This window comes from Cyanidioschyzon merolae, chromosome 1 (assembly GCF_000091205.1).
Source record: "Cyanidioschyzon merolae strain 10D DNA, chromosome 1, complete genome".
Lineage (NCBI taxonomy): Eukaryota > Rhodophyta > Bangiophyceae > Cyanidiales > Cyanidiaceae > Cyanidioschyzon > Cyanidioschyzon merolae.
In genome coordinates, this window is record NC_010127.1 from 368,447 (window position 1) to 394,342 (window position 25,896).

A 25,896-nucleotide genomic window follows, 5' to 3' on the forward strand; every position below is an offset into this window, starting at 1 on the left:
TGCATTCGTTCTTCTGAAACTGTCGCGGAATGAGACCGGGTGTGGTACGACTGGTCAGGGGTGCTTTGCAGCAAGCCCAGGCCTCGTTTGACGGGAGTATGCGAGCTAGCGCCCCAGCGCGCTCGCCACCTCAGGTACACGCTTTCAGTTCAATGCCTCTGGTTGTCTGATTGGCATGGTCCGCTTCGGATTCGGTCTCAAGAGTTGTGACGCTGCGTGCGCCGCCTTGCCCTACTTTCCGCAGCAGCAATGCTGCGGGCCTGCTCGGCAACCGTGAGAGTTGACGTTGTCTGGGGTTCGCTGAAGACGCACAGGCAACTGATTCCCCTGAAAAGGTTCGAAGTAGCGGTGATTGCGCTCCAATGTCCAGAGATGCTACGCAAATAGCGTTATAGCGGATCTTTTGGACCAACAGGGACGAAAGCATGGATTGCGCTTACCCGACAGCACCTGGACGATGCTTACAACCTGACGAGTGAGGGCCCCGTGTGCTCGTAATGAAAATTTGCACAGTTTAATGTGAACGCAATTTCGTAAAATCGAATGCTCACATCTAGCATCTGCACCTGAAGCGGTCGAGGAGGCAGCGTCTCTGTCGCGGCGCATCAGACATGGACGCCAATGCAGCAGCCCTGTTACAGGAACGGATTGCACACAGCGGGTGTACGTAAGCTGTTCAAGCAAGTGCCCGTCCCCCGCCTGCAACGCACAGGGCGGGATCGCCTGCTCAATAGTGCGGTATCCGTGCGCCCCAGCACGATGCTAGCCGCTCTAGAGATGGGTGTTACCTGGCGCTTTCCGCCGCTTCATCCGCCTGCTCCGCGAGCTCAACACAGTGTCGAACTCCAGGCTGCGGCGGGTTCAACGCAGGCTCTGACGACTTCGAGAACGACCAGTCCAGGAACGCCCCAAAAGCACCGAGCACCGCGCAGATACCGACCCCAGTGCCGAGCGAGCCAGCGCGAACCCCAAACGCGCTGCCCGCGAGACAGCCGCCTATCGCGCTATTCCAGGGGTCTTGTTTGTCACCACGAAGCGCTCGTGCTGAGTATTCGCCCACGACGAACAGACCGCCAATGCTGGACAGGAAACCAGCGTGCGCAGCTACGGTGCGCCACGGTGACTGCAGAGCCGGGTGCACAGGCGCACCGCCTTGTGCGCTCGTCGCGGATGTGAAGTCTACAGGCCTGACGCTCCTCGAGAGACCCTGGAAGCTAAACGGGGCACGACGTGGACGCTCGCCCGGTTTCGTGGCTTGGAACTGCGCGAGCGGGTTCTGCTCGTAGCTGTGCCAGTAGACGATGGAAGCACCCATTGCAGTTCCTAGCAGAGCACCTGTTACCATGCTCTGTACCAGCGTAGGCAAGAAGCCTGCATCATCCTGATCCGAGGCCATGAACCGATCCCTCGTCTCGGTGGTAAGCGCCGCGGTGCTGCTGCCGCACAACTGCAGCTGTGCGCGATCTGCTGCCGTCGAATGCCGTCGACGACGCGCTGTGCCTGCGGGAACGCGCAATGCCCTGCAGACGTCATTCGTTTGGGCGTCGTTGCTCCGGAAATGGGCGTCAAAGGGTACGCTCCTTGCGACGAGCTTGCTTGTTTTGGTCCCTGATACTGTGCTTAGCGTTTCGCGGAACCCGCTTCCGCATACATTCCCAGAATGGCGACGACGGCGCAGGAACACGGACGAGGTCCGAGCGTCCGAGAATGCCAACAAGCGGTAAGCGTTTCTCCAGCGCTTCAAGTCTCATTGTTGTACCGCGACGCGACCAAACATACCACGTACTAGAAAAGAGTACGAACGCGCCCTGAGCTGCATATCGTGACCGGAACACCCATGGCGCTGCAGCACCACGTTCGCTAGGGGCTTCAGTTTTCCGATCGTATATAGAGATGTTCTCGGGGATGCGTCCAGTTGTCATATCTACGGAGGATCGTGCCAGGCACATATTCATCGCTCCGAGCACGCATAATCTGCCTATGCTTCGCTTTATCCGTATGTGACAGCATGCCGATCAAGTGCCCCGTACCCATAAAGCCAATCCCCATCGAAGCCGTATTTTCATAGCACTCGCATTCGGAACGCTCCCAGGATAGACGCACACTCCAGGTAGGACGTGTACGCTGTACACACGAGTCTATGCATGCACGATTCACTGATTTCTTCGAGCAAATGTTCATGCATGCATGCATGCACTGCGATGGACACGTCACCCGCAGCCTCGACGAGTGCACGCATCGTGCGCACGCATCGTCGGGCAACGGCTGTGCGTACAGCGCTCGCTGCGCGCACACGCTCCCTCCGCACTCATTGATTCATTCTCTTTCGTGTTTTTCACGCGACAACGTGCGTGCGCTACTGTACAGGAACGTGCGCAAGAGCGTTCCGGTACACCCCGGAGCACTTGGTGCACCCATGGGTAACCGACCCTCCACGGAGCGACGGCTGGCGGGTGATGCAACTCGGCAACCGCCACCGCCGCCACCGCCTGGCAGGTCTGTGAATGCACGCAACGGGCCGACTTCATCGACGTCGACCACGTCAGTACCGTGGATGCCGCAACAAGCTCCAGGCCCTGCATCTGAGTCTCCGCCAACCTTTACAATGGCGGCAGGCACGCGACACATATACGCACCGAGTCTGCCGATACGGCCGCTGACCGAAGTACCCTACTATCCGTACCTGCGGTATCGGGTTGTTGTCGAAGACGAGTACGGTTCGTTGCTCGTAGTGACACGGGAGGGTCTTCGTCGTCAACGGGATGCCATTCGAGTTGCTTGTGAAACGGAAGCAGATCCTTACGCACTCATCGCGCTGGCCACGTGGCAGCAACGCAAAGCACGCGTGAGTCCAGTGGAGCTCGACCAGGTTTGTCCGCCGCAGCGCTTCGCATCGCTGGAGGCCAACGACGCCCACACTGTCGAGACTACAGCTGCGCAGACTTGATCTATCTGTCTGGAGAACTTCGCACCGGAGTCTGCTGTTCGAAAACTGCCCCGATGTGGTCATGTTTTCCATGACGATTGCATTCGCGGTTGGGCATGCCACAAGCGTGCACAGTGCCCGGTGTGCCGAACCTGGGTTCTTGACGACGCTGACATGTTGCGACGTTCCATGGCCGAGGCAGCGATCAGGGCTGAGCTGCAACATGCAGCCCTTGTCGAAGAACGAATACGGGAGTACTTGCGTCGTCAGGTTGCTTTATCCAGAGCATGCGGTTGCCGAACCGATACACAGGTTCCGAACGGAACCTGAACAGTCTCGGGTCAGAATTTGTTTTCTGAACTGAACACACACTCTCGAAGACGCGCTTTCAGATGCTCGAAGGATTCCCTTTCATCGCGAACCTGTCTTACGAGTCGGTACCAGCGACTCGGAGCGGAGTCGGGTGATTCCATGGACGCTTGTGATTGCGGATCATTCGGGGACTGGCGATTTTCCGCTGGTAACGCCCCAGCAAAGCCCCACGAGGCAGCACAGCGCGTTTGCTGCGGCCAAAGCGTTGCAGGAACGAGCATATCCGCTGCCCCAAGCTCCGTTAAATGACGCACAACCCAGCCCGCCAGCTGCGTTTGCAAATAGAACGATTCATGCTGCTGGTTTGCGTCTGTCATGGTAGCTTGCAGGGTCGTTACGCACTGCTCTGTGATCGTTGCGATTTGATAACATGTCTCCGCGTGGCGCGAGTTCGTTCGGACATCGGCCCAGCGTCGAAGCGCACTGGCCCAGCTCGCCCAGCGTGAGGCAATACCCGCAACGCCACTTGCGGTGAAGCTGGTGTCTGTGGGCGCGTCACGAGTCGATTCCGCAGCCACCGTTGGCACATCCGTCTCACTCAGCTTGAGAAGCACAATCGAGAGCGGTAGCATCGGCATTGGCTCAGAAATACAGGGGAATGAGATGCACTGGGTTTGGAACCAGTCCCACAGAATGTCGAAAGAAACGTTTTGTGTATGGCGGACAGCAAAACATGCAAAGGCAGATTTGCGGTTCTCGTACACGAGCACTGTATCGTGCAAATGTTTTGTGCACGAAATACCCTCAGGCGTTGCTCTCTTTGTCGTCATTGCTGACGTTGGTGTTGGTGTTGTCGTCGCCAGTGGCGATAGCATCATGAGCACCACCAGCGGGAATCGTCGTTGGCGCGCAAAATCCGTGGACATCTCGGTCGCTTTCGATCGAATCACTTGTTTGAGCGGAGACGCGCACACTGATGGTGCGTCACCGCGCACCACGGCCAGCAGACCAGCCAGGTTATCGGGACACATGTTCCCTGGCAAAACAAGCTGCAGCTGTTGCCGCTGATGCTGCGCATACGACTCGGAATCATCTTGCTCGTTGCATCGGATACAGAGGTCCTGACAGAGTCCTTGGACGAGGTCTTTGCACACAATGTCGTGCGGGGGCCACCAGACACCAATCCGCAGGTCTCCTGCTAGGGATGATGCCAGACGCAGTACCGCGAAGGTCTCAGGTGGCGGCGCAGTTTGCTGCACGCGCGGGCTTGTTGATGGATGCTCGGGCGCTGCAGCGGCCGCGACCGGCGGTAACGGCAGCGACACTAAACGAGTCAGCGGACTGGGGCGAAGTACCAGCTCTTGTACGAGGCGATCACGAAGCAGGCGTTGTGTCTGTGCGATGGTGGCTTCTTCACGGAGCTTGGAAGCCGCCTGGACCGCACGCTCAACAGCGCTTTGATACGCAGCGATTTGGCGGAGTAGGCGGTTGATTCGTGGGCCAACCTCTGAAGCCGGTCGACTAGCTGCGCTCAGTTGCGCAGCAGTCTGTTTGAGCTGACCCAAAACATGATGTGTTTGCTCTAGACGTGATTCGAGCTCGGTCAATTGCTCCCAGAAAGATGATGGTAGTGCGCCACCACGCTCACGCAGATTTTGCGCAAGATATCGTTCTAGCATGAGACCAGCGAGCACCAAGTACTCGATGGCATAGGCGGGCTCGTGGCGCGCCAGGAGCCACTGCGCATCCAATTGTTCCAGGGCTGCTTCGACTTGCTCATCGTGTGCTGCTTCCATTCGCACCAGAGCAGCGCCCGTGGGCGGTATGGGCGGCGGCATTGCCGTCACCGGGCGCTCGCGTGGCACGTCACTTGGTGCGAGGGTTTTGTCATCGACAGCCACCGAGGAGTGCTCCAGCCCAGACTCGCGCCCTGTTGGCGTTGCTCGCGTCTGGTGTGGTGTCATCAGTGCTGGGATCGCTTCAATAGGCGCTCTCTGGACGGCATCCGAGGCCATTTCTGCAGCAGCAGCAGCAGCAGCAGCAGCAGCAGCAGCAGGATCTGTAGCCTGCCTTTGAGCCTTGTTGTCGAACTGAAAAGACGCGGGCGCTGGCTTCGTAGGCGGCACGATTCCTGTCTGCCCTGTTGACGACCATGGCGAGCGTGCAACCGCACGCTCCGATACCTCCTCCGGCCGTATGGTGCGTTGCGAGGTCGGTCCCATCACCGCTGCGGCAGCTTGTACTGGAGCGTTCACAGCTGCCGTAGCAACTGCGTTCCATTCGCGCCGCCGGCTGCCTTCAGCTGCAGCTGGCTGTTGCGCATCCGCGGCATAGGCGTCTGCGGCAGAAACTTTGCCTCCTCCACTGATAGACGCCGTCGGGGTGTTGGTCCCAGTTTGGAGCAGCAGCGGCCGCGCATCCTGCAACCTCTGCGCTCGTTCCGAGTCGTGCACGTCTCGGTCAACACCAGCAGTACATTCATGCATCTGGGGCGTTCCGACTTGTGAGCCAAATGCTACCGGCTCTTTTGTTGCTGCTTCCGGAGATGGACGCGGTTCGAGAAGCGATTGCGCGTTGCGGACACATGCAGTTGGCAAGTCCACCGAGATGCCGTTGCCACTGCCGCTGCCGCTGCTGCTGCTCGCCATCTCGTTACGAGGGCATGCGTCCGACCACTTTTCGCCACCAGCAGCGCCAGGCACGCCGCTTCTCAACTCCACGCTCATCTGATGCGAATCGCTTCTATCCTGAGAAAACGGCGCCGAGTTCGCCGTTGCAGGCACGGCCACGTGCGGGTCTTTGGAAGCCACTTGTCGTTCGGAACGCTGTCTGGCGAGCTCAGCAGCTATACGCTCCCGCAAACACTGCTCCCGGGATGCGGGCGGCACCTTGCCTTGGATAATTTCACTGGGTTTGAGGCCCAGCGCCTTGCGTTCGACACAACGCTGGCCTACGAACCAGTAGAGCGGTCGCAAGGTCGCCTGTGTGGCGTCGGCTGTCTTTGCACGCAGTCTGGACACGTGTGGCTCCAGTGTCGCAAGCGCGACGCTGTCACCGTCGACGGTAACGTGCAAGTCGCAGCTCCGCAGGAATGCTGCTGCATCGTCATCATCATCAAAGGCAAGCAACGACACCAGCGCGCTGAGAGGCCATACTTCCTGACGTGCTGCGGCACGAGCCAACTGCTCCAGCGCCCACAGCCGCATCATACCAAAGTGCCGATGCATCATACACGCTTGGAGGAAGGAGACTTGCGCGAGCAATCGACCGAAAAACGCCTGAAAATCGCCAGCTTGACGAGCCCGAATCACTTGCAGTGCAAGCTGAACTTGCTCACTGTGCAGTGTCTCCGGATCGAGTTCGCGCAGGATCTGGATGACGGCGTCGTTGCGGTTCTGGAGTAATAGATAGTACGCCTCAAACTCGCTTCGATGGGCACTTACAGAACGACCCTGTCGAGCGGCTTCTCGATAGAGGTGACAAAGCGCTAATAAACATTTGTCAAGCTGCTCCATATTCTGTTTTGAGGAGAAGACCTCTGGTCCAGTGACGGCCAATCGATACTCGGCGAGGATGTGAAAGCGTACGCACTGCTCATGCACCCAGGCACAGTTGGTGTCATAGATACCCTGGTACGTGAAATCCTGTCGAATACTGCGTGTTCGATCCCGTAAGAACGCGTAGACTTCGTGAAATGGAACATCTTCACGATCCACAATATGCTGCAACAGGTATTCCATTGTCTGACGCAACACGTGCGGTGGGCGCACTTGTTCCGGACGCACGGCTTCTGCACCGGCAGCCGGTCGCGCAAACTTTTTCACCATGAGTTGTGGGTTCGGCTCGAGGGTGCGCTCCGGGTTCAAACTCATTTCGAGAACATGCACGTCACGTTGCATCCGACGTTGGTGTTGCTCCTCCAGGGGACACATCATCAGGCAGGTACCCAGGAGCGCAGGTTGCGCATCCAGCGGCAACGGCAGCGCAGTGGATGCGCTGCTCCCAGCCTGTTGCTGAGAGTCTCCGTGCTCCCCAGAAGCGAACACGGGCTCCCGATGCTTCGTCCAGGGATCGGTTGTGGAACGAGCGTTTGGTGGCAGGGCGTCGCTTCGGAGGGTCTCGTCGTGCTGAGCATTCAGGTCTTCATGATGGGCGTCACTGTGTGCAGTGGTTGTTGCGGGCATCGATGCTTGAAAAACACTGATACGCTGCTCTGGAAACGTACCGACAGTGGAAGCTGTTCGTGATGCGGTTTCCCAAGTCTCGTTCAACGTCCCGGGTAGTGCTTGATATCCACTGGTCTGGGTCGGCGGCGGGAAAGCGGCAGCTTCTGTGGTCGAACGAGTTATCGACTGCAGGGATGATTTGGCGGCGTTGACAGATGCTCCTGCTGACGTTCCCGTACGCTCTTCGGGAATCATCGCTGGTCCGAATGCGTTCTGAGGAGGATACGCAGCTTGCCAGCGCTGCAGGGACGCTCGTGCTGCAGGCGGGATATAGTAACGAAGGCGAAAGTTCGGTCGGTTTCCCAGCGCAGAGGTGGTCGTGTTGGGAGCCTTACGAAGCGCTGCAGCTGCAGCTCTTTGCGTCTGAAACTCTATGAGCGCGCTCCGTTTCTGCGGACGCACCTGCACGCGGGTCACTTGTTTGGGTACCACCTGTTCGAAGTATGTGCGAAGGCGCTCTTCATCGCAGTACGCTTCAGGGCACTGGAGCAGCAGCAGTGTCCGGCCACGGTACCGCACCTGTCCGGTTGGCGAGAGGTAGATCTGACCTTCATCGGGTAGCGCTTCGAGTACTTTGCTTCTTTCGTGGAACTCAGCGGTGTCCATAGGCTTGCTGCCGGCAAGTCCTCTCCCGGTACGAACAGCCGCGCTTCAAGCGCAGTGCTCGCTCGTGAGTTGAGAAGCTTCCTCCTGGATTCAGCTGTAAACCTCAGCGTCGCAGACACGGAAGCAGCAGTATGCTGCAAGTGCGCAAGGCAGTCCAGAGAAGTTGGATGTTCCTCGGTGTCCTACGCGGGGCCGTGTGGAGCTGCCCTGGCACTCGACCATTCGCCTCGGGGACCCGGAGCGTCCGACCTACAACTTCCCGTCTTCTAAACTAAACCAGTACGGTGCGGTACGAAGTGAACGCGTAGCACCAGACGCTCAAAGCACGAACCAGTGGTGGCACGTGGAAGAACGCTTCTTCATGACCGTAACAACGGCAAACGCAAGTCTGCGTTGCTGGATGCGCTAGCGGTGTTGGTTTCTGGACTTGTCGCCGGTAACGCGCGGTTGCACTAGTGACAACGTCTCTTGAGCGAAATGGCCTGCTCTGGGACAAGCCAGCTTTGATGCCTGATAGCTAGAAGCTTGCTTCAGCTGTGAGCGTTCCGGGAACGGGCGTCCCAGCTCCGGCTTCTGACCAGCTGGCCGAGAACTTGCTTCGAAGCGAGCAGGACTCGTCGTCGGCGTTGCATTCGTTATGATCGAAATCAGTCGAGCGAAACAGAATCTACACGAAGGAACCGCCTTGTATGATACTATCACTCGCGACGTGTTGCTATGGAGCAGACGCTGGTGCACGCTCTAACGAGGCGCTCGTTCGTTTGTTGCGTCTCGAACCAGGGGAAACGAGAACATTGACTCGTAGACTCGCTAGTCTCCGATAGGGACACCTCACTTCCTGCCAAGTTGCAACATATCGCGCAGCGTATTCTAGCGGCTGCTCGTGAGCGAGCTCCTTGGCTACTTGTTGCGAACGCACTGAGTGGAAGCGCGTCGAGCCTCGGCGTGTACCTCGTCAAGAACGTTGTTTTGTGATGTTGCTGACAAGCTTCACCGGTTTATGAACCGAATTCGCTGCGTGGCACCTGCCCATTGTTGCAACGCCAAAGAGGGAGCACGGGCTGGGGACAACCTTCGAGGAGCACGTCCCGCTGCGGGAGTGTTCAGCGTATCTGCTCACCGCCAGGTGCAGATACAGCTGCAGTCGCTTCCTGTTGTCGGTCGCAAGTGACAGAATTTACACCTGAATGATATCGCGCAGATGATCGCATGATCCTTTTTCTGCCAATACGGTGACATGGGTACTCCACTAGCGTTCTGTAGCATTCCTAGACCCGAGCGTATTCCATTCGCGTTCACTGCTTCGATGGTATGGAGCGACTCGTATACGACACATATACGTCACCTATACACATGCTGTGTCGCTACATGTCATCCACACAGTACCGCAGAGCGCCCACTGCAGCCGCATTCGGATACGTGTAGGCTGTGGGTGTCGGGCGTTGCCTGGAGGGCGTGAGTTCGCCAGATCGCTCTTGAGCTAGTCGACTTTGGTATTGGGCATCATCGGATGCTGGAATGGAGCCTTCTGTGGTGACCAGTTCGTTTCTCCTACGTGACCCAAGAAGGCGCTCATCGTTTCGAACGGTAAGCGGTCAGAGGAGAAGGCAAAAACTGATACCGATGCACACTCGGGCACCTTGCTCTACGAACTGCGTGGCGGCCTCGATCCATCGAGCAGCTCAGCGGTGCATCGATCTGCAGCAAGTGCAGCGGATGATACCGGTGCTGCGTATCGAGACCAACGCCTCTAGAGCAGTTCGATAACGGAATCGGGTCGAAAGCAATCTTTCCAGGAGGCCAGCGCTCAGCTAGTGTGCACGCTCATACTGGAAGCTGTTGGAGTGCTTTTTGGATTCGTCGCGGGCGATAAGCGTTTGCGAAGCGTGTGCGTCAGAGCAGCAAACAGACCCAGCCGGATAGCGGCAAATACAAGCGATATCTAATGAATGGAGTGCCTTAGGTGCCGGTGCGGTGCGAGAGCATTCGCGAGTCTCGTGGAAACAACAGAGGAAGAGCGCAGCTGCAACTTTCGTGGCAACTGCTGCACAGACGGCTGCTTCCGATTCCATGACCCATAACCACTGCGATAGGTGATGCATATGAGTTGCTGCAGCCGCCTCAGCGTAAAAGAGTGCCACCTGGTTGCAGCGCGCTTGCGGTGCATGCATCAGTCGTGCTCAACGCTGCGCTTCTAGTCCGAGCATCGCGCGTCATCTACAGGCCTGTTCGTTGGACTAGCATCCGCCCCTACCCGCGGGGTATCGATACAGATGGTGCATTGAACTTTCGTCGTGATCATTCGAACGACGGATCTGATTTCCCTCAATTTCTTCGTGGATGACAAGGCTGCTTTCTATCCGCCGCATTCGCAAGCGCGTCTTCCTCCCAAACTCTTGACGCAGCGAGTTCGCATTAGCCTTGATCCGCCATTGCAACGCTCGAATATCCGATCCAGAAAGCGGTGTTTTGAATACTCGAGCCGTGTGTGCTTCCCGAACATTCGAGCTGTTTTCGTCAAGAGCAGCGATCCGGAGAGGTAGCATGGCCCTGGTCAGGACTCCACGGCCCACATCGCGCACGTGACGTACAACTTTGGTGCACTGACCAGCGCTGTCGTCTTGCGCAAAGCATTCGACGCACCATGCACATCGTCTGCAACTCGCCGCGGCTTGCAGCGAATAAGAAAGGCACGGTTGCGTCAACCTTACCGACGATGCAGGCATCTACCCAGCGAAGATCGTGCAGCGCATGGTCGCTGCGTGATTGGCTCCCAGGAATGCTATGATGGAAGCGTACCAAACTTTTGCGATGCCAGGAGCGCACTGATACCAACGTTGTGACGGATCTCGCCAAATGCAAACTCAACGTTTGCAGCTCCGACGTTCGCCTCTGCTCTAGGGAATGGTCTCGAACGGAGCAGTGTCGCGATAACATGGTTCAAATGCACGTTCTACGGCGTCTCGAGCTTCTGCTTCACTACAGTTGCGGTTCATTTTGACGCTCATTTCGGCTCTGCGCTTGATGCAACGACGGAACTGCCCGCCGATGCGAAAATGGCTACGAGCGACTTCACGGAGCCAGTCGCAATCACCGCTGAGTGCAGCGGCTCGAATCTCACTGCAGGCATGGTGGACGCAGTTGCTCCAGTCCAAATATGCCCTACACTGATCGTAGGCGTGAATAAGTTCGTGGACTAGCGTCGTCGATGTCATTGACTGCGACTGCAAATGATTGGCACACAGGATGACGGTGCCATCGTCCTGGAAGCCACCGCCAACAGCGGCCTCACAGTGGCGACAGCAGATCCGAGAAGACAACTTCTCCGCGGCACCGGGCTCCAAGGACTGCACCCCGGGCGAAGGCGGCGTTCCCGTCTGTTCAACGAACACTGGGCACCCGGCCTCGCGGAGCGCTCTCACCATGAACTGCACAGTCGGGTTCGAATGAACTGCTCGTTGCACGAACTTTTCGCATCGCTCGAGATCGGCCGTATTTCCAACTCCTTGGTCCTCGATTTGCGCTTCAACAACCATGATCAGGGAGACAAAAAGCTTGTGACAGATTGCTCTGCCAGTGCGCTTCCTGTTTGGGTCTATGGCACTGCGATTCGCTGCCTGGTCGCAAAAAAGTAAGCAGCGACAACGTCCTTGTTTGAACGTTCTAAGCGGCACTGCACAGTCTTCCAAGCACCTTGAATAGTCGGCACCGAACACAGCGTCCTGGTAAAGACCTGTTCTGTTTTACGTGCCCTTCTACCGCTAGTCAGAGCCCGTCGACGTGTCTTCGCAGTGAGCCGGAGTTCAGTTAAAGCTGTTTTCTAGAGCGTATTCCTTGACCTGGGACTCAGACTTGTCCAATATAGTGTAGCAAGCCCTCTTCGCCGTGCACTTTTTCCGACGACTCGAAAAGCGAATGCCACCGCAACAGCTGCTGCAGTTCGGCGTCGACGACGCTCCCGAGGCGCCCGGCTCGAGTTTCACAGTGCAGCGTACGCCCTTTGAATAACGACACACTTTCGTGCACCCAGTCTCCACTTGATCGAGCGGGAAGTCGCCCACTCGGCGAAGACTAGACGACAAGCGCTGCCCGTACAAGTCGCTTCGTGCGCCCAGGTCAATGGAGCGATGCGGTGCGGAGACAGGTTGCAAGAAACTACAACAAATAGGACATAAATGTATTAAAATGCCCTGTCGTTTGGAAAGACTCGCTGTCCATCGTCGAGGCTCGTTGAAGCGATTTGCGGACGTACTACAGCACTGTAGACAAGTTGCTTTCAGGAGACACTCGGTTCGAGAGTTGAAAGCAATCGCCGCGTGCGAGATATGGTGTGAGTCTAGACGAGGCTGCGGACTCTGCTGATGCTGTCCACAAACAATGATCCGTTTTATCGTTTCAAAGCTAGCGTGGAGCAGCAGTTGACTGCGCTCGAGACAAGCTTACGACAGACGAGTCCCAACGGCTTTGGGCTTGAACTCGCTTCTCATGATGGCTCGCTATCAGTCGACGGATCTTCCAACTTTGAGGCTAGCAAGGCGAAACTGAAAGAGAATCTGCGAGAGCTTTCCGAAACCGTTCGTGTTGTTCGAGGCAACCGCGAACGTTTCCCTATAACGGACGCGGAGCTTGCCGAACGAGAGCACGCCATTCATGAACTCTGGCAGCGACTCGACGCTTTGGAGTTGTCAGGAAAACAACCTGCTGTAGTGGACTCTCTTTTCTCCGCGCGACCTGGGTCGCGCTCGCGTCAGCGAGACACGGAGCCGTTTGCGAGCACCGCGTCGACCGGACGACCCCTGGACTACGCAGCACAAAAGGCAGCGCACCGAATTGAGCGCGAAAATGAGGTATTTTTGGATCAAGAGCAAAAAGAGCAGCGAGTTTTGATCGAACAACAGGATCAGGACTTGGAAGATATGTTGTCTGTCGTGAAGAGGCTCGGCGATATGGGTCTGGCGATCCGAAGTGAGGCTTTGCGGCACGTTGAACGCATCGATGCAGTCGATTCGAGCATGAGCGCAGTCCAGTCTCGCTTCAGGCAAGTACAGTCCCGCTTGGAGTCGCTTATTCAGGAGACGGGACGGGAACGTTTATGTTCCTTGCTGGGACTGTTTGCGGTATTCGTTGTTCTGCTATTGTTGGTACTCTATACCTAGCAATTGGCAACTGACAAGTTAGGACAATGGAAATTGCGTCATGTCCACGATCTTTGGTTCGAAACTTGTCTGGAAGCCTAAGGTCTCGCATAGCGGAAGCGATCGAGACGGCGGCTGGGTGCTCTCAGGGTATTCGGCACGTCGTAGCATAGGACATGAGCACCATGTTATGCGAGGCGTGAACCACGAGTGCATCAACTGCTGACGTCGGGTTACCGTTGGCCTCGCAGGACCCCAGCGTTAGCTGCTTTGAGCGATCGCATACGAACCATTCCCAATGGATATCAGGATACATGACTGGAGAGAAGCCATCTGGACACCGAGGAACGCTCGTTACCCTCGGTGTCATTAGTAGTTGCCGGCTTGGTGAATAATGCACATGTGTGGGTCCAAAGTCTCCTGGCGCTCTCAGCGAAGTCAGCAAGACTCCCGCGAACAATAGCACTATGCTTACAATCATGACACGAAAACGCTGCACGGTCAGTCCGTCGACAGCATTTCACAGCACCAGCGTCGAGTGCCAGCTCGTGCGCCCATGCGTCCAACAGGGCAGCGACAGGGCGAGGCGCTTACTGCGCCAGCCGTCGTCTCCGACGCCACCACTAGTATTCGTAATATTTGCGACACCAAGCTAGCGCCATAGAGACAACTTCGCAGTGTAATGCGTTGGTCAGGTGCAGCGGTTTCGCACGCCCACTGAAGGCATCGCTGCAGCGGGTTGCAACAACTAGTATTTGTAATATTAGCGACACCAAGCTAGCGCCATAGAGACAACTTCACAGTGTAATGCGTTGGTCAGGTGCAGCGGTTGCGCATGCCCACTGAAGGCATCGCTGCAGCGGGTTGCAGCACGCGCGCGCTAGGATCATGTAAAGTTACCAGCGCTCGATGCAGGTGCCATGTGTTACTTTTTTGAGAGCCCTGGTGTCCGAGTGCACATACAGATTGTAGAGCGCACATCTGGAACCCTGGTTGACGAACCAGGTTTGCTCCCAGACATGGCCACACCAGCGACCCAGGGAAAACGTGCATGCGACGCATGCGGACGGCCCGGCAAGAGCAGGTGTCAGCGCAGTTGTAGCTGTACGTCGCGGTACCGAACCGACTTGGTATTTCCATGGTGTCCTGGACGAGGCATCGACACTTGCGTATCAAACGCTCGAATTCATCATTACAACGATCCTCTGTCATGATTCGATCGTTCTGGGTTCAGGTTGTGAGCAGTGTTCGCACTTACCAGCCCACGCATCGAGAGCGTCTTGCGAAGACCTCTGCATATATGGAGTGATTCATGGCACAGGCTGCGCCCGTGTCAGATGAGCATGGCGTACCGAAACGCTCGTTCCGATCATGCCTTGTAATTTCCTACCCAATGTGTCGTTCACATCGATAAACTCGACATTCATGTTGGAGCAAGAACGGTTCATCGAGTCCAATGGTTTTACAGATTTTTTGGACAGAGCTTCTCGACGCCTTGCCACTACAGTTCCTTATGTTACCGTCATCATGATGATCGGCGACGTCCGTGAGACACAGTTCGTAAAGTAACCAATAGCTTCGTGTGATTCACGCGTACAAGCCTCCACGCTGCTCTCAGTCTCAAACGTAGCATGTTCGAATCAGGTATTCTCCATGTTTTCTATTTTTATGTTTCAAAACGACTTGGAGGCGCTGCAATGCGCTGCACTCCATGGATGACAATCAGTGACTCGAAGCTGTCCATTGACACCTGCATCATAAGCATCATGGCGAAATGCCACAATGCTACTGAAATCAAATAATCGGTTCCGTTCCAGAGACAGATACTCTTTTCTTGGTGTCCGTGGACAAAACGGGAATCGACAGCAGCATGATACCCCTCACGAGAAATATGCTCCAAAGCTCCGCTCTCTTCGGTTTGGACGGAACGACGTCTTGCACTCGGACACAAGTCACTGCTGCGATTGCCTCCAATGGTGCGTGCGTCACGGCCTGGCAAGACCAGAGCGTAGATGGATTGAAATCGCCCGACTTCAACTCCAGCTTGGATATCTCTTCCAGTCCGCGTGTTTATCATGGACAGCATCGCGTTCCATAAACCTCTACTGAATGGCACAGGGCGTGATTGCACATGCAACCGACAGCGTACGCACCGAGGGAATCGTCCAAGAAAATTCCGTTTTCGCTAGGGACGGCAGCGGGCGCGATAACGAAGGAACACGTATCCGGGAGCGCCTCCTGTACCCGTCGGTGGCATGTATCGAACGAGGAAGCGAGCGTTCACACGCCATTTGGGGCACTCCTCAAAGAACCAGGAGGTGCTGCAGACGTAGCGGAAACACCGCATCACAGTCTAGTGTTACTCGTGCAAGGAATACACCTGAACGGTCGATATCGAAATGAAAAAATGGAAAGCGACGCGTAGATCGCAACGTCCACCCGAGCCCCAAACCCATCGACCAATGCTGGATACAGCGATATCGGGACCAGAATCATCCGACCAACATCTTGTGACTGCTGACAACGAACCTCGATCATAAATCAAAGACTGACGTGTCTAAGAACGGAGACAAGGAAAAGGCAAATTCGTAGCAGAATCCCTCAAAGCCTTCTGTTGATGACAACTAGGGGAAACCAAAACATTTGTGCAAACATCAGAGCTAGCGTCTACAATGCCCAGCTGCTGAACGTCAGCATCGGTATAGATCGTATCGAGGCAGCTCTCAGTGTCCATATCCAACACGCTATTCGCCCCAGCAATCCACAAAAGAAACGAGTCGTTATCCAACCAAGTCCCGCGGGTGCATCTGCATCATCCGATGCGCGATACGCCCGGGCGCGCTCCATCGCCAGATGCGGCGATGCCAGATGCGGATTCCGCCAGGCGCGCATCGCCGCCAGCCCCTTGAATCCACACCACAGCAACTCGCAGGTACAGGGATGCTGGACGCTTTCTTATCAGAGACGAGCTCTGCTTCCGTGAATGTTGCGTCGTGTCTCTAAGCGACAACAAGAGTTCTGCAACGTTCTGACTCTGAGCTCGTATTATCGCACGGTACTGTGACTAGACGACTTGACGGGGTAGCGCAGGCTGCATCCGGTGTGACTGCGTGCTTCTCGTGCTGTGTTCGTGGCTGGTCTGGTCACGATTCTAGAACTGACTGACGCTGTGTTTGTGTTGTTACGTGCATGTTGGCACTTGATCGCTGGCTGCAGGAAACACCTATCCTGCTCGAGGGTGCTTCTCCAGACTTGAAACGGCAGCGGCTACGACGGAGCCTTCTCTGGGCGCTTCTCTCGCTGGTAGCCTCGCACCTCTTATGCTATCTTGATGTACCGGCTTTCCTGGAGATAGCCGAGCACCAACTGAAGGCCCCAGTGCTATTTTTGCGGGAGCATCGCGCTCGCAGTGTTTCGTCGACGGCGCTCGTGCGACTGGATCATAGCGATGTACGCGCGGCGCTAATCAGCATCATTTTAGCGCCGATTCTATGGAATGGACTCGCTCGCCTCGAGTACCACTATCGCCTGTGGACAAGAATGACACGGGGACGGAGCGTATTCGCACATCGGCTGTTTTCTCTCTTCATCATCGCATGCTCAACGATTCGAGAGTACTGTATCCATAGAGCTGTTCGAACGAGTTCAGTATGGAGTTTGACGCATCTTCACCACGGTGCGGAGATTGCTCGCGTGCTTCGCTTTTGGGGTGCGTTCTTGTACACTACTGGTGCTGTGCTCAGTTTGAGTGGGTTCTGGCGGCTGCGTCTCTACACGTACATGCCCGAGTATTTCGGGCTTTTCTGCTCGGAGATGGTTTCCAGCTTTCCGTTTAACGTTTTCTCAGATCCCATGTACTTGGGTAGTGCACTCATGCATTTCGGCTATGCGCTCTGGTGTCGTTCATCGACGGGGCTTGTGCTCGCTGTGGTGCTGTCGTTGGTATACTGGGTCGCTGCGCGGTTGATTGAAGAGCCATTCATGTACAAACTCTATGCAGAAGAATTCCGGCGACGTGGAATGGAGCAGCAACGAGAACATCTCGAGCACAGTGTCGATATCATACGCAGTACGACAGCGTGCGTCAAGATGGCGTCGGTGCATGCGTCCAAGAAATGCACTTGAAGGTACCCAAGCAGAAAATGCTGGCATTCTGTATCCGGTACAAGTAGCGTCAGCATCCTTGAGCAGAAACCTGCAAGCTTCTCGCGGAATCGTCCCGATTTGAGGTGATGTCCGTCTTTCGCTTGTGCAACTGGAAGAGTGGTCGTTTGCGCACCATCAATTGGTTCGAAGACGGAGCTTGTTATGAAAATAGAATATTCAGAGGCGCTTGAGAAGAATCAAGTGTACATTTTAAAATTTCGCTAACGTTCAGGTATCTGAAAGACTCCGTTCTGATTGATCGACTGCATACCCCGAGCATCTGCACAACGGCTAGACCTTGACATGAACTGGGTGCCTAAGCTCGAAACATACCGAGTCCTTCGCCTCGTTATCGTCTGCGTTCGCGTCATCGATGGAATCCTCCTTGAGCGGTGTATCACTGCGTTGGAAGAAAATTCTCGTTTGCGTCTGTTGCGTGCGAAATACCTGGACTGCCGCTCCGTTATTCTGCTGAGAGGCCAGGAACGAGCATACCTTGTGAACAACCTACAGGGCTTCAGGCTATCATGCCACAACGACCGAAGCGACCGAACAGAGCTAGGGGCGAGAAAAGCACACTCTGGCTCGTGTTCCTTTGGAGCGGTTTTTTTGGCGTTCTCGCGGCTGTTTGGCGAGCGATCATTGCCCCAAGCGGACCTTTTTCTATCCGCACGTGGTTCCATATTTGTGTCGACGTGGCTCGGGCTCGTCTCGCGGCCCCGTCGTGGAACGTCAGGCCGCTGGAACAGGTTACGGAACGTGCAGTTGCTATAGTAACCGGGGGTAACTCAGGTATCGGCTTCGAAACTGCACGCGGCCTCTGGCTGGCAGGCTACAACGTCATCCTGGCGTGCAGAAGTGAAAATCGTGGCCAAGAGGCCTGTAAACAAATACTGGAGACGGAAAGGCACCCATCGGCTTCGGCGAAGCGTGGTACGCTGACGGTGCTCCCGTTGGACCTGAGCGAGCTGTCCTCTGTTGTGGCGTTCGTAGAGCGCTATCATCAGCGCTGGAAGACTTTGGACCTCTTGGTACTGAATGCAGGCATCATGTCACCTTTTCGCTACGAGGAAACAGCCCAAGGTTACGAGGCACACCTTGGTGTGAATCATTTGGCACAGTACTTGCTGGTGCGTCTCTTGATGGATATGCTGGAGCAGCGTCGAGGTCGTGTGGTGCTTGTCAGCAGTATTCTCGCGCTGCTCGCGGATGACCTGAGCTGGCACGGTCCACAGTGGTCGAGGCAAGGTCAGTGGCCCTTCATGGCCTATGGATGGAGCAAGGCGTACAATTATATGCTCTCGCTGGAACTGCAGCGGCGAGGTCTGGATGCTCGGTGTGTGCATCCCGGTGAGGTTCGCACCGAGGTCGTCCGGCGACTTCCTTCTTGGGTCCAACGTGCCTATACCTGGATCGGATCGTTTGTGCTTCGTACACCTGCTGAGGGTGCTGCGACTGTCCTGTTCGCTTGCTTTGCACCATTAGCGGACGACGCCGATGAAAGGGCTGTATCGACACCGTCCAAGAGTGCACGGACTCCGTCGGGGAACCAGTCAGAGCAGGAGGTCACTGCCTTGACGGTTGCTCAGCGTGAGGCGCTCATTCTTGATGCTGGCACCCGGTTTCTCGCGATGCCGCTGTGGATGCGTGCCCCAGCGAATACACAGCAGCTGTGGATGCTCTCGGAACACGCTGTTGAGCCGTACTTGCGTACATCGACAGGTTCCTGAACCTGCCTTGTTCGGGGTATTGGTTTTTCTTCGGTAGCTGCGCTGCGCACGACCTCGAATGACCGCATAGCGGGGGCAGTATCCACCAAAGGCGCGCTGTAAGAGGAACTTTCATCGAGTCGCCGATGCAGGGTGCGTTTGCATCTGTACCTTGTAAGGCTCCGGACTGGCGCCGGCTGCTGCTTCATGGCGTGAACGTGAAAGCCTCAAGCGCAACAGATGCTTTTGCTCCTGCTGTTGCTGCTGCACTGAACGGGGCAAGTTTCTTGGTACCTGGAAAGCATGCAAGTTGTGTCCTGATCCGAAGCTGCACTAGCAGTGTAGAGGCTGCTGCCGTTACCGCAGAGGCATGCTGAACAGGCCATGTTTCTGGGTACCTGGATCGCACGTCCGCAATCGGCAGCGTGCACTCGGTACATTAGAAATCGTTCTTGATAGCATATGTAGGCCAGCAGCACTCTATTGTCAAGCAACCTGGCGTTGCCTGTACAAGGGCGCAGCGTATATTAGCGTGAGAAACCTTTGGCAGTACTCTAATACTCACCTGAGGCATCGTCATGGATGTTCTGCTTGCACATAGGCACCCAGCCTGCTCAGAGGCCTTTTGTCTCTGAATCGATGTAACATGGGCATTCGGGGCAACGCAGTGCCGCAAAACGAGGCCCTTGTAGCGCCAGACGCTGATACTTCGCACCAGGTGTACCGGCAATAGCCGTGTCCGGCTTCGAATGGACAAGCTCGGTACCCGCTTTGCCGCGCGTGACGAACACGAACAGGGCGGCTATTGCTGCTCGCTGGTCACTGATGTTGTCCAATGTTGCTTTGTGTTTCGTTTCGCGGCTACAGACCGAGCAATGCCGCAGGACAAAGATGCCCACCGAGAAGTTTCAAGGATGCCAGCGAAACGCTCTGCTATTCATTGGATTTGTGTTTTCGCCATTGCAGGCAACTTTTCCATGGACCAAGACAGTGGAGTATAATGCTCTTATCTTGTCGACCAGAGCCCGAAAGCGGAATCCAACAAATACTCGCAAGCGCGCGCTCGAGGACAAGAACTCGAAAGCAAGTTCCCAGCGCGGGTACCACTGCGGACAACGAACGCCAACGCTGGTGCCCGTCGACGCTGGTTTTGTGCAAAATGGACCACCTCTGGGATCCCTGCAGCTCGGTAATTGCTGAGTCTCAGAAGCCTCGAATTCTGTGTGCTGAACACGTTGCTGCGATAGAGCTTCCCAGCATCTGCCGCTGCCGCAGCATCTCTATGCATGCACGCTTTGCCGACAAGTGCTAGAGCCGCTGTGGATTCTCCCGTCTCTCAGCAGTGGCACTGCCGGTGTCCTTTGCTTCGAATCAGGACGATATCCGCTGACTAGCGCAGTCGTTTCGCAGCATTCGGTACAGCGCAGAAGCTCGCACTCTTCTGTTGCATGTTTGCTGTTCTCGTGGTGCCGTTTACCCAAGCTCGCACACGAGACGACCTGATAGAAGCGGATTTGCGTATTCACCTTAACACAGGATGTCCGAGGGCGTCTTACTCGAGACGCACTCAGGAAACAGCCAGAGAGAAGCATCTCTGCGGGACAGCTTCCACAAATTACTGTATGTATCCTACGCCCTGTTGACTACTGGATGCATATGTATTACTTTCGATTAGGTTGTGGAGGGACTTCCAATTTCGTGTGTGTGTGTGTGTGTGTTTGCCTATGTGTGTATGAGCAGGGAGTGTTGTGAGAAACTGCCCGCATGATTCATAGGTCATCAGTACCTGCTTCTCTTCCTTCTTCATTGACTTGAGTGTCCATAGATCCATGGGAGAGACTTTACGGCATCCGGCATGACCAGTGCAATCCACTTGTATTGCTAGACGATCTCGAGAATCGATTGAATCTATACGCGATAAATTTTGTGAACGAAGCTGTCACAGCTGACGAAAGCATACCATTCGGGTATCGAGTACGCGCTTCCGATGCTGGAGAACAGCGTCATCGGCACCAGGTACCACTTCCTCGACACCGTGTTCGCGGGTCCACGACGAGAGGTATCAGTTTGGGACTTGTGTGGTTAGGCGAAGGGAGCACGTTTCCCGTCCGGAGCAGCTCCAAGCCAAAACCGAAAGTTTCTCGAATAGATATCGATTGTGCCTGGAAAGCCGGCGAGCAGGCGTCAGGCACGTGGCGTCGGACGAGTGTTTGTTTATTTGTCTGGCTATATGGGTGTGGAGCTTCGTTCGACACCAGTGTCCCGTCCAGGCTTTGAAGCCAAACCTCCAAGTCTGTAGGCAAGGCTCGTTTCGCACTGCAGACAGGACCTGGACAAGTCAACCAATCGTTCTTTAAGAATAGCTGGTGCGCTCCGGTGCCTCTACGACCGCTGTAAATACTGGGAGTTTGGGTCCCTATGAGCGAGCAAGCGCAGGAATCACTGCCGCCGCTAACGCCAGGCTACCGTGAACTCCTGGTACGTCTGTTGCTAGCGTCAACAGCGGTTGCGACGCAGCCGTCAACAGCGCTCGAGTCGACGCAGTACCTGGAGCGCTTGGAAGCTGAGCACCCTGGACTATTTGTCCACGGGCTCTTGGAGCTTGCGCTGGACACGAGTGGAGCGCTAGACCTCCGCGTCCTGAGTGCGATCTGTGCGAAGAATGCGGTAACAAGGCGCTGGTCCCACTACATTGCTCAGCGTGTCTCCGACAGGGAGCGTCACCGGGTTCATCAGTTCCTCTGGCGAGCACTGGACTCTACCGAACAGCCCATATCACGAGTGATACTTGAGGTTACTGCGGTGGTGGCTCGTTACGACTACCCCAAAGCATGGATCAACTTACCCGAACAACTACTCGCGTGGTGTCCAGCCACTGCCCCACTCGAAAGACAATACCGCTGGCTCGTGATTGTGAACCACATCTGGAAGACCTTGAGCCGTCATCGAAGTCGTTCCCAGCTTGAACATGTGAGCGTTATGGCACGTTCATTATGGCATCGCCTGGTCGACCTGTGGTTCCGTTTGTGGAACCAGAACCTCGCAGCGTGGTTGCCTGGACTCGTACCGGCACCGGCGAGTTGCTTCTGGCAGCCAAGTGCCGACCAGCTCGACCTCTGGTTGGACTGCGTCCGGGAAAACCTAAAAGGACTACGACGTCTAGTAGCGCAGGAGGTTTTCCAGGGTCCAGACGCCAGCACGCTGATAGCGTTGCTGCAGCATTGTACACATGTAGAGCGATGCCTCGCTGGTGTTGTTGGGCATGCGGCTGCTGCGCGTCTGCGGTATCTATTGATCAAGTTCAAGTACATTTGCTTTACGAATCACCGCTCTATCGAGGATTTTCCTCTTTCCATGTTGTTACCTTGGAGCGAAGACATTTGTGCGATGCTCTTACAGGTACCAGAGAAGCGCGAGCGCTCAGATGCGGCGCTCGACGAGTCCAACGAACGTCGCAGCCTCTACGCAATGCGCTTTCTCCGAGACATTCTCGGCGAACTGCGGGATCTGGAAACCGCTGATGATATCGAAGAAGCCTGTCTAGCTGCCTGTGGCGATATCGGTGCACAGCGCGCACTCGAGGATCGGCATCATCCGGTATGGACGACGCTGCAGGCACTGGTGAAGGCACAGTACGCAGCGCTGACTTGTGCCCTGCTCGATCGCTTTGTGCGACTCTCGGCGACGGAGCTGGCCACCTGGCTAGAGCGTCCCGCTGCTGCATGCTACGACGATGAGGAATCGGAATGGAACGACGATCAGATGCGTTCACTGGCGGAACAAGTGTGTGCAGCGCTGGCCGCCATTGATGCGGATGCCTTTGTCACCACGTTGTCTGCCCGAATAGGCGCCTTGCGAGCTGTACATGACTGGCTCGGCATTGAGGCTGCTTTTCGTGTCCTGGGACGTGCAATATCCACGCTGGGCGACGCCCTGGACACCAGGGCGCTCCTAGAGTCGATGCTGTACCCGCTGCTGCAGAGCGAAGGCGCTGATGCGGCGGAGCTGTTCCTGCAGGCTCGTACTGCAATCCTCACGGGTCAGTGCGGTGAGCGTCTCCCGAAAGTGGATCGTTGTCGGTTGTACGGGGCGTTGGTCTCAAAACTCGGGGACGTGGCGTCGCCAGCGCACCTGGTACGCGCCTTCGGAGCCGCACGCGGATTGCTGATGTTGCTCTGTGATCTCGGATTCTGTGCGGATGACTTTTGCCCTTATTTACCGGATGCGATGACTCATGTTTTCACGCTGATGGAAGCATGTACGGAGGAGCCGAAGTCCATGTCGCAGCTGCTGGATCTGGTCGTTGTTCTAGTAGAATCTTGCCCAGGCGCGTTTTTCGACGTGCACGACACTGAGAGCATGATCTCTTGGATTAGTGTTCGCCTGTGTGACGTTATGGAGCGGCTCTTCTTCGGTGGACACGACGACGGAACCCTGCACCTGGTGCGTTGCCAGCTGGTAGCGCATCTGACACGCCTTCTTGCCGCTGATCGAGGCGGGGTGCTTGCACGTCAACCAGCCGTCATAGCGCTGGCGTTAAGGATGATCACGTTTGGCATCGGCTACGGGAGTGATGCCTCGACATACCTCATAGATGATGCATTCGAGTTGCTTCATCGCGTGCTGCTGGTGGCTTCCGAATACGACGTAGTACTGGATCGCCTATTTTACTCTGTCATGGATTGGCTCGGAAACGGTGACCTGCTGCGTCCAGTGCTTCGGGTTGTACGCGCCTACGCCATGCTCGGAGGCTGTGTCTGGTATGCTCGGCACGCTGGAGCGCTCGCTGGACACTTTGGCAACCTCTATGCTTCGGGATTGTCGGATCGAGTTGTCGCAGAGCTTTCGGAGCTGCTGCTTGCTTTGTTCGCCTGTGCAGATGACGCAGAGCGATTTCACAAAGACTTTGGGATCCTGCTCGGTGCACTGGAGAAGGATCTCCACGCTGGTCAGTTTGGTTGCGGCCCGCGAGCGAGCATCGCTGTCCTTCTGGCTACTGCTCTGCGTGACCATGTGCTGATGGATGATGATCTCGCGAGGATTTTCCTCGAAGCGGCTGCGGTGACGTTCTCGACGACCCAGCGAGCGCGCTTGGCTCTGCTCTTGGCCAAATACTTGGACGCGCATGAGGGCCAGCATTGTTTGCATAGAGATCGCATCCTGCGGCTGCTACGACAAGTGCATCGTGAACTTGGCGAGGACTCGACCCCCGACGATGATCTGTCGGCACACAATGGCGATGTGGAGCACGTTTCCGGTGTACCTGGGGACACGGGCCTGCTTCCAGATTGTACAGCGCAGGACATACGTGGTGAATGGAATCGCCTTGTTGAACGACTGCTCGCTAGACACATGTCAGATTAAACTTAAACGCTGAGTTGCGGGTCGTATTGATGGCTCTTGATTCTTTGTGGGACTTTGACATGTACAGCCCCGAGTTTGGGAGTCAACAATAAGCGTATAGGGATGCTTACGAGTATTTTGGTGATTCTTGGTTGTGTTTCTCGGAACGGCTATATTGCGGCTCTGTGTCACCGGCATTCGTTCCATCACCCCGGGATCAAGAACATTCGCTGTGACCTCAAAACAAGGCATCGCATATGAAATGATGCAATGATCTCATGCATAGACAGACAATACCATTCGTTTACTGGCTCCGCATGTAGCGTGGTGAAATCATGTATGGTTCCCGTTTTTTGTTTTTCGTTTTTCGCTCCGTACTGGGCGACGCTTGCGCAAAGGCGGCGCAGGAATGCTCGGAAGAACACGAAGCGTATCGATGAAGAACACGGTTGTTGACTTGCGACATGGAGCTCATGAGCGTTATGTGCATCTTTGTTTCGCAGATTCGAAGGAACTCACGGACTGCTTTAGAGCGAAAGAGCGAGGGAAGTGAAATGAAAGCAAGACGGATCGATTCGCACTACATGGACAAGATGTAGTGTTTCGCTTGGCGGCCAAAAGCGTTGCAATATCCATCGTTATCAACCGCTAAAGTAGGATCTAATTCAGTACCCCTTCGGAGCTTAAATGCAATCCTGCACTTCTGAGGGAATACGCGGAGGAGCGACGAGCGATATCGCAGTGTCGTTTCGCGGGCATGCTCGCCGGTGTGATCTGCATCGGCCCGTAGCCAAGGCGTACGAGACTCAGCACCTGCACTTTCGTGACATCCAAAGCCAAGTCCGACATTTCCTTGGTAACAGGCAACGCTCTTGATCAACGAGTTTCGAGCACGTCGACCTGCTTCCGCGAGGAGTTTGTTCCCAGCGCATGCACGTCGTAATTTCTCAGCGTTTGCGAGTGAGTGAAATTAGGGTACGACCTGCAAGCGCGTGATCGAAACAGACCGGATTCGATGACGCCCTATTCGAATGATCCCAAGCGGACTGAAAATGCATGGGCCATGTAAACGAGTCGATTAGGTACCATGGTGCTCGCCACGCGCATTGGCATGTGTTATGGAAAGGGAACGCGGAGATCGAAGAGAGAGCCAGGAAGCGGATCGCGAGGTATCGAATAGGATAGCGTCTGCCTGCGCCTGCAGCGGAAACCGTACACGCTGAGCGGGTTGTCCAGCAGAGGCTTAGGATACGAGGGTAAAAAACCGGACTCGAAACTGGAGAAGCATATCCTGGCGATCCGTCTACACCAGTCGAGGGCATGCACCGGGCAATGAAACAAGCGGTCATGCGCCTCAGGGCGGCGCTCGGAGGAGGACGAGGTTTAAGGGATTTCCATGGGCACCTACCTACCGCCAAGCGTCTCTTTGCGGGCCGCAGATCGAGGCTCTGTACATCGAAGATGAACATAGCAGCCGTGACGTAGATCGGAAA

At 55.8% G+C, this 25,896-nt stretch overlaps 8 protein-coding genes across 8 annotated transcripts, besides 2 other annotated features; 5 read left to right on the forward strand and 3 right to left on the reverse strand.

Annotated features, from left to right (window-relative positions):
- Positions 1-784: 784 nt before the first annotated feature.
- CYME_CMA128C (hypothetical protein) lies at positions 785-1,396 on the reverse strand (the record flags this gene model as incomplete). The annotated part of the gene is made up of 1 exon (XM_005535047.1): positions 785-1,396. One exon carries the CDS (start codon positions 1,394-1,396, stop codon positions 785-787), a length of 612 nt encoding a protein of 203 aa, XP_005535104.1.
- A 744-nt stretch (positions 1,397-2,140) lies between these two features.
- On the forward strand, positions 2,141-2,947 carry CYME_CMA129C (hypothetical protein; the record flags this gene model as incomplete). The annotated part of the gene is made up of 1 exon (XM_005535048.1): positions 2,141-2,947. One exon carries the CDS (start codon positions 2,141-2,143, stop codon positions 2,945-2,947), a length of 807 nt encoding a protein of 268 aa, XP_005535105.1.
- Positions 2,948-3,267: 320 nt separating this feature from the next.
- Positions 3,268-8,070, reverse strand: CYME_CMA130C (similar to MCM3 associated protein; the record flags this gene model as incomplete). Its single annotated transcript, XM_005535049.1, has 1 exon — positions 3,268-8,070. One exon carries the CDS (start codon positions 8,068-8,070, stop codon positions 3,268-3,270), a length of 4,803 nt encoding a protein of 1,600 aa, XP_005535106.1.
- Positions 8,071-8,491: 421 nt separating this feature from the next.
- Positions 8,492-10,294: a sequence feature (possible transcribed region).
- Positions 10,295-10,967: 673 nt separating this feature from the next.
- Positions 10,968-11,606, reverse strand: CYME_CMA132C (unknown metallopeptidase; the record flags this gene model as incomplete). The annotated part of the gene is made up of 1 exon (XM_005535050.1): positions 10,968-11,606. The coding sequence occupies one exon, from the start codon at positions 11,604-11,606 to the stop codon at positions 10,968-10,970; it is 639 nt and encodes a 212-aa protein (XP_005535107.1).
- Positions 11,607-12,431: 825 nt separating this feature from the next.
- CYME_CMA133C (similar to syntaxin 6) lies at positions 12,432-13,226 on the forward strand (the record flags this gene model as incomplete). The annotated part of the gene is made up of 1 exon (XM_005535051.1): positions 12,432-13,226. The coding sequence occupies one exon, from the start codon at positions 12,432-12,434 to the stop codon at positions 13,224-13,226; it is 795 nt and encodes a 264-aa protein (XP_005535108.1).
- A 3,168-nt stretch (positions 13,227-16,394) lies between these two features.
- CYME_CMA134C (similar to phosphatidyl-N-methylethanolamine N-methyltransferase) lies at positions 16,395-17,330 on the forward strand (the record flags this gene model as incomplete). Its single annotated transcript, XM_005535052.1, has 1 exon — positions 16,395-17,330. The coding sequence occupies one exon, from the start codon at positions 16,395-16,397 to the stop codon at positions 17,328-17,330; it is 936 nt and encodes a 311-aa protein (XP_005535109.1).
- Positions 17,331-17,878: 548 nt separating this feature from the next.
- CYME_CMA135C (similar to androgen-regulated short-chain dehydrogenase/reductase 1) lies at positions 17,879-19,081 on the forward strand (the record flags this gene model as incomplete). Its single annotated transcript, XM_005535053.1, has 1 exon — positions 17,879-19,081. One exon carries the CDS (start codon positions 17,879-17,881, stop codon positions 19,079-19,081), a length of 1,203 nt encoding a protein of 400 aa, XP_005535110.1.
- A 2,397-nt stretch (positions 19,082-21,478) lies between these two features.
- CYME_CMA136C (similar to Ran binding protein 11) lies at positions 21,479-24,424 on the forward strand (the record flags this gene model as incomplete). The annotated part of the gene is made up of 1 exon (XM_005535054.1): positions 21,479-24,424. The coding sequence occupies one exon, from the start codon at positions 21,479-21,481 to the stop codon at positions 24,422-24,424; it is 2,946 nt and encodes a 981-aa protein (XP_005535111.1).
- Positions 24,425-25,788: 1,364 nt separating this feature from the next.
- Positions 25,789-25,896: part of a sequence feature (possible transcribed region) that runs on past the window's edge.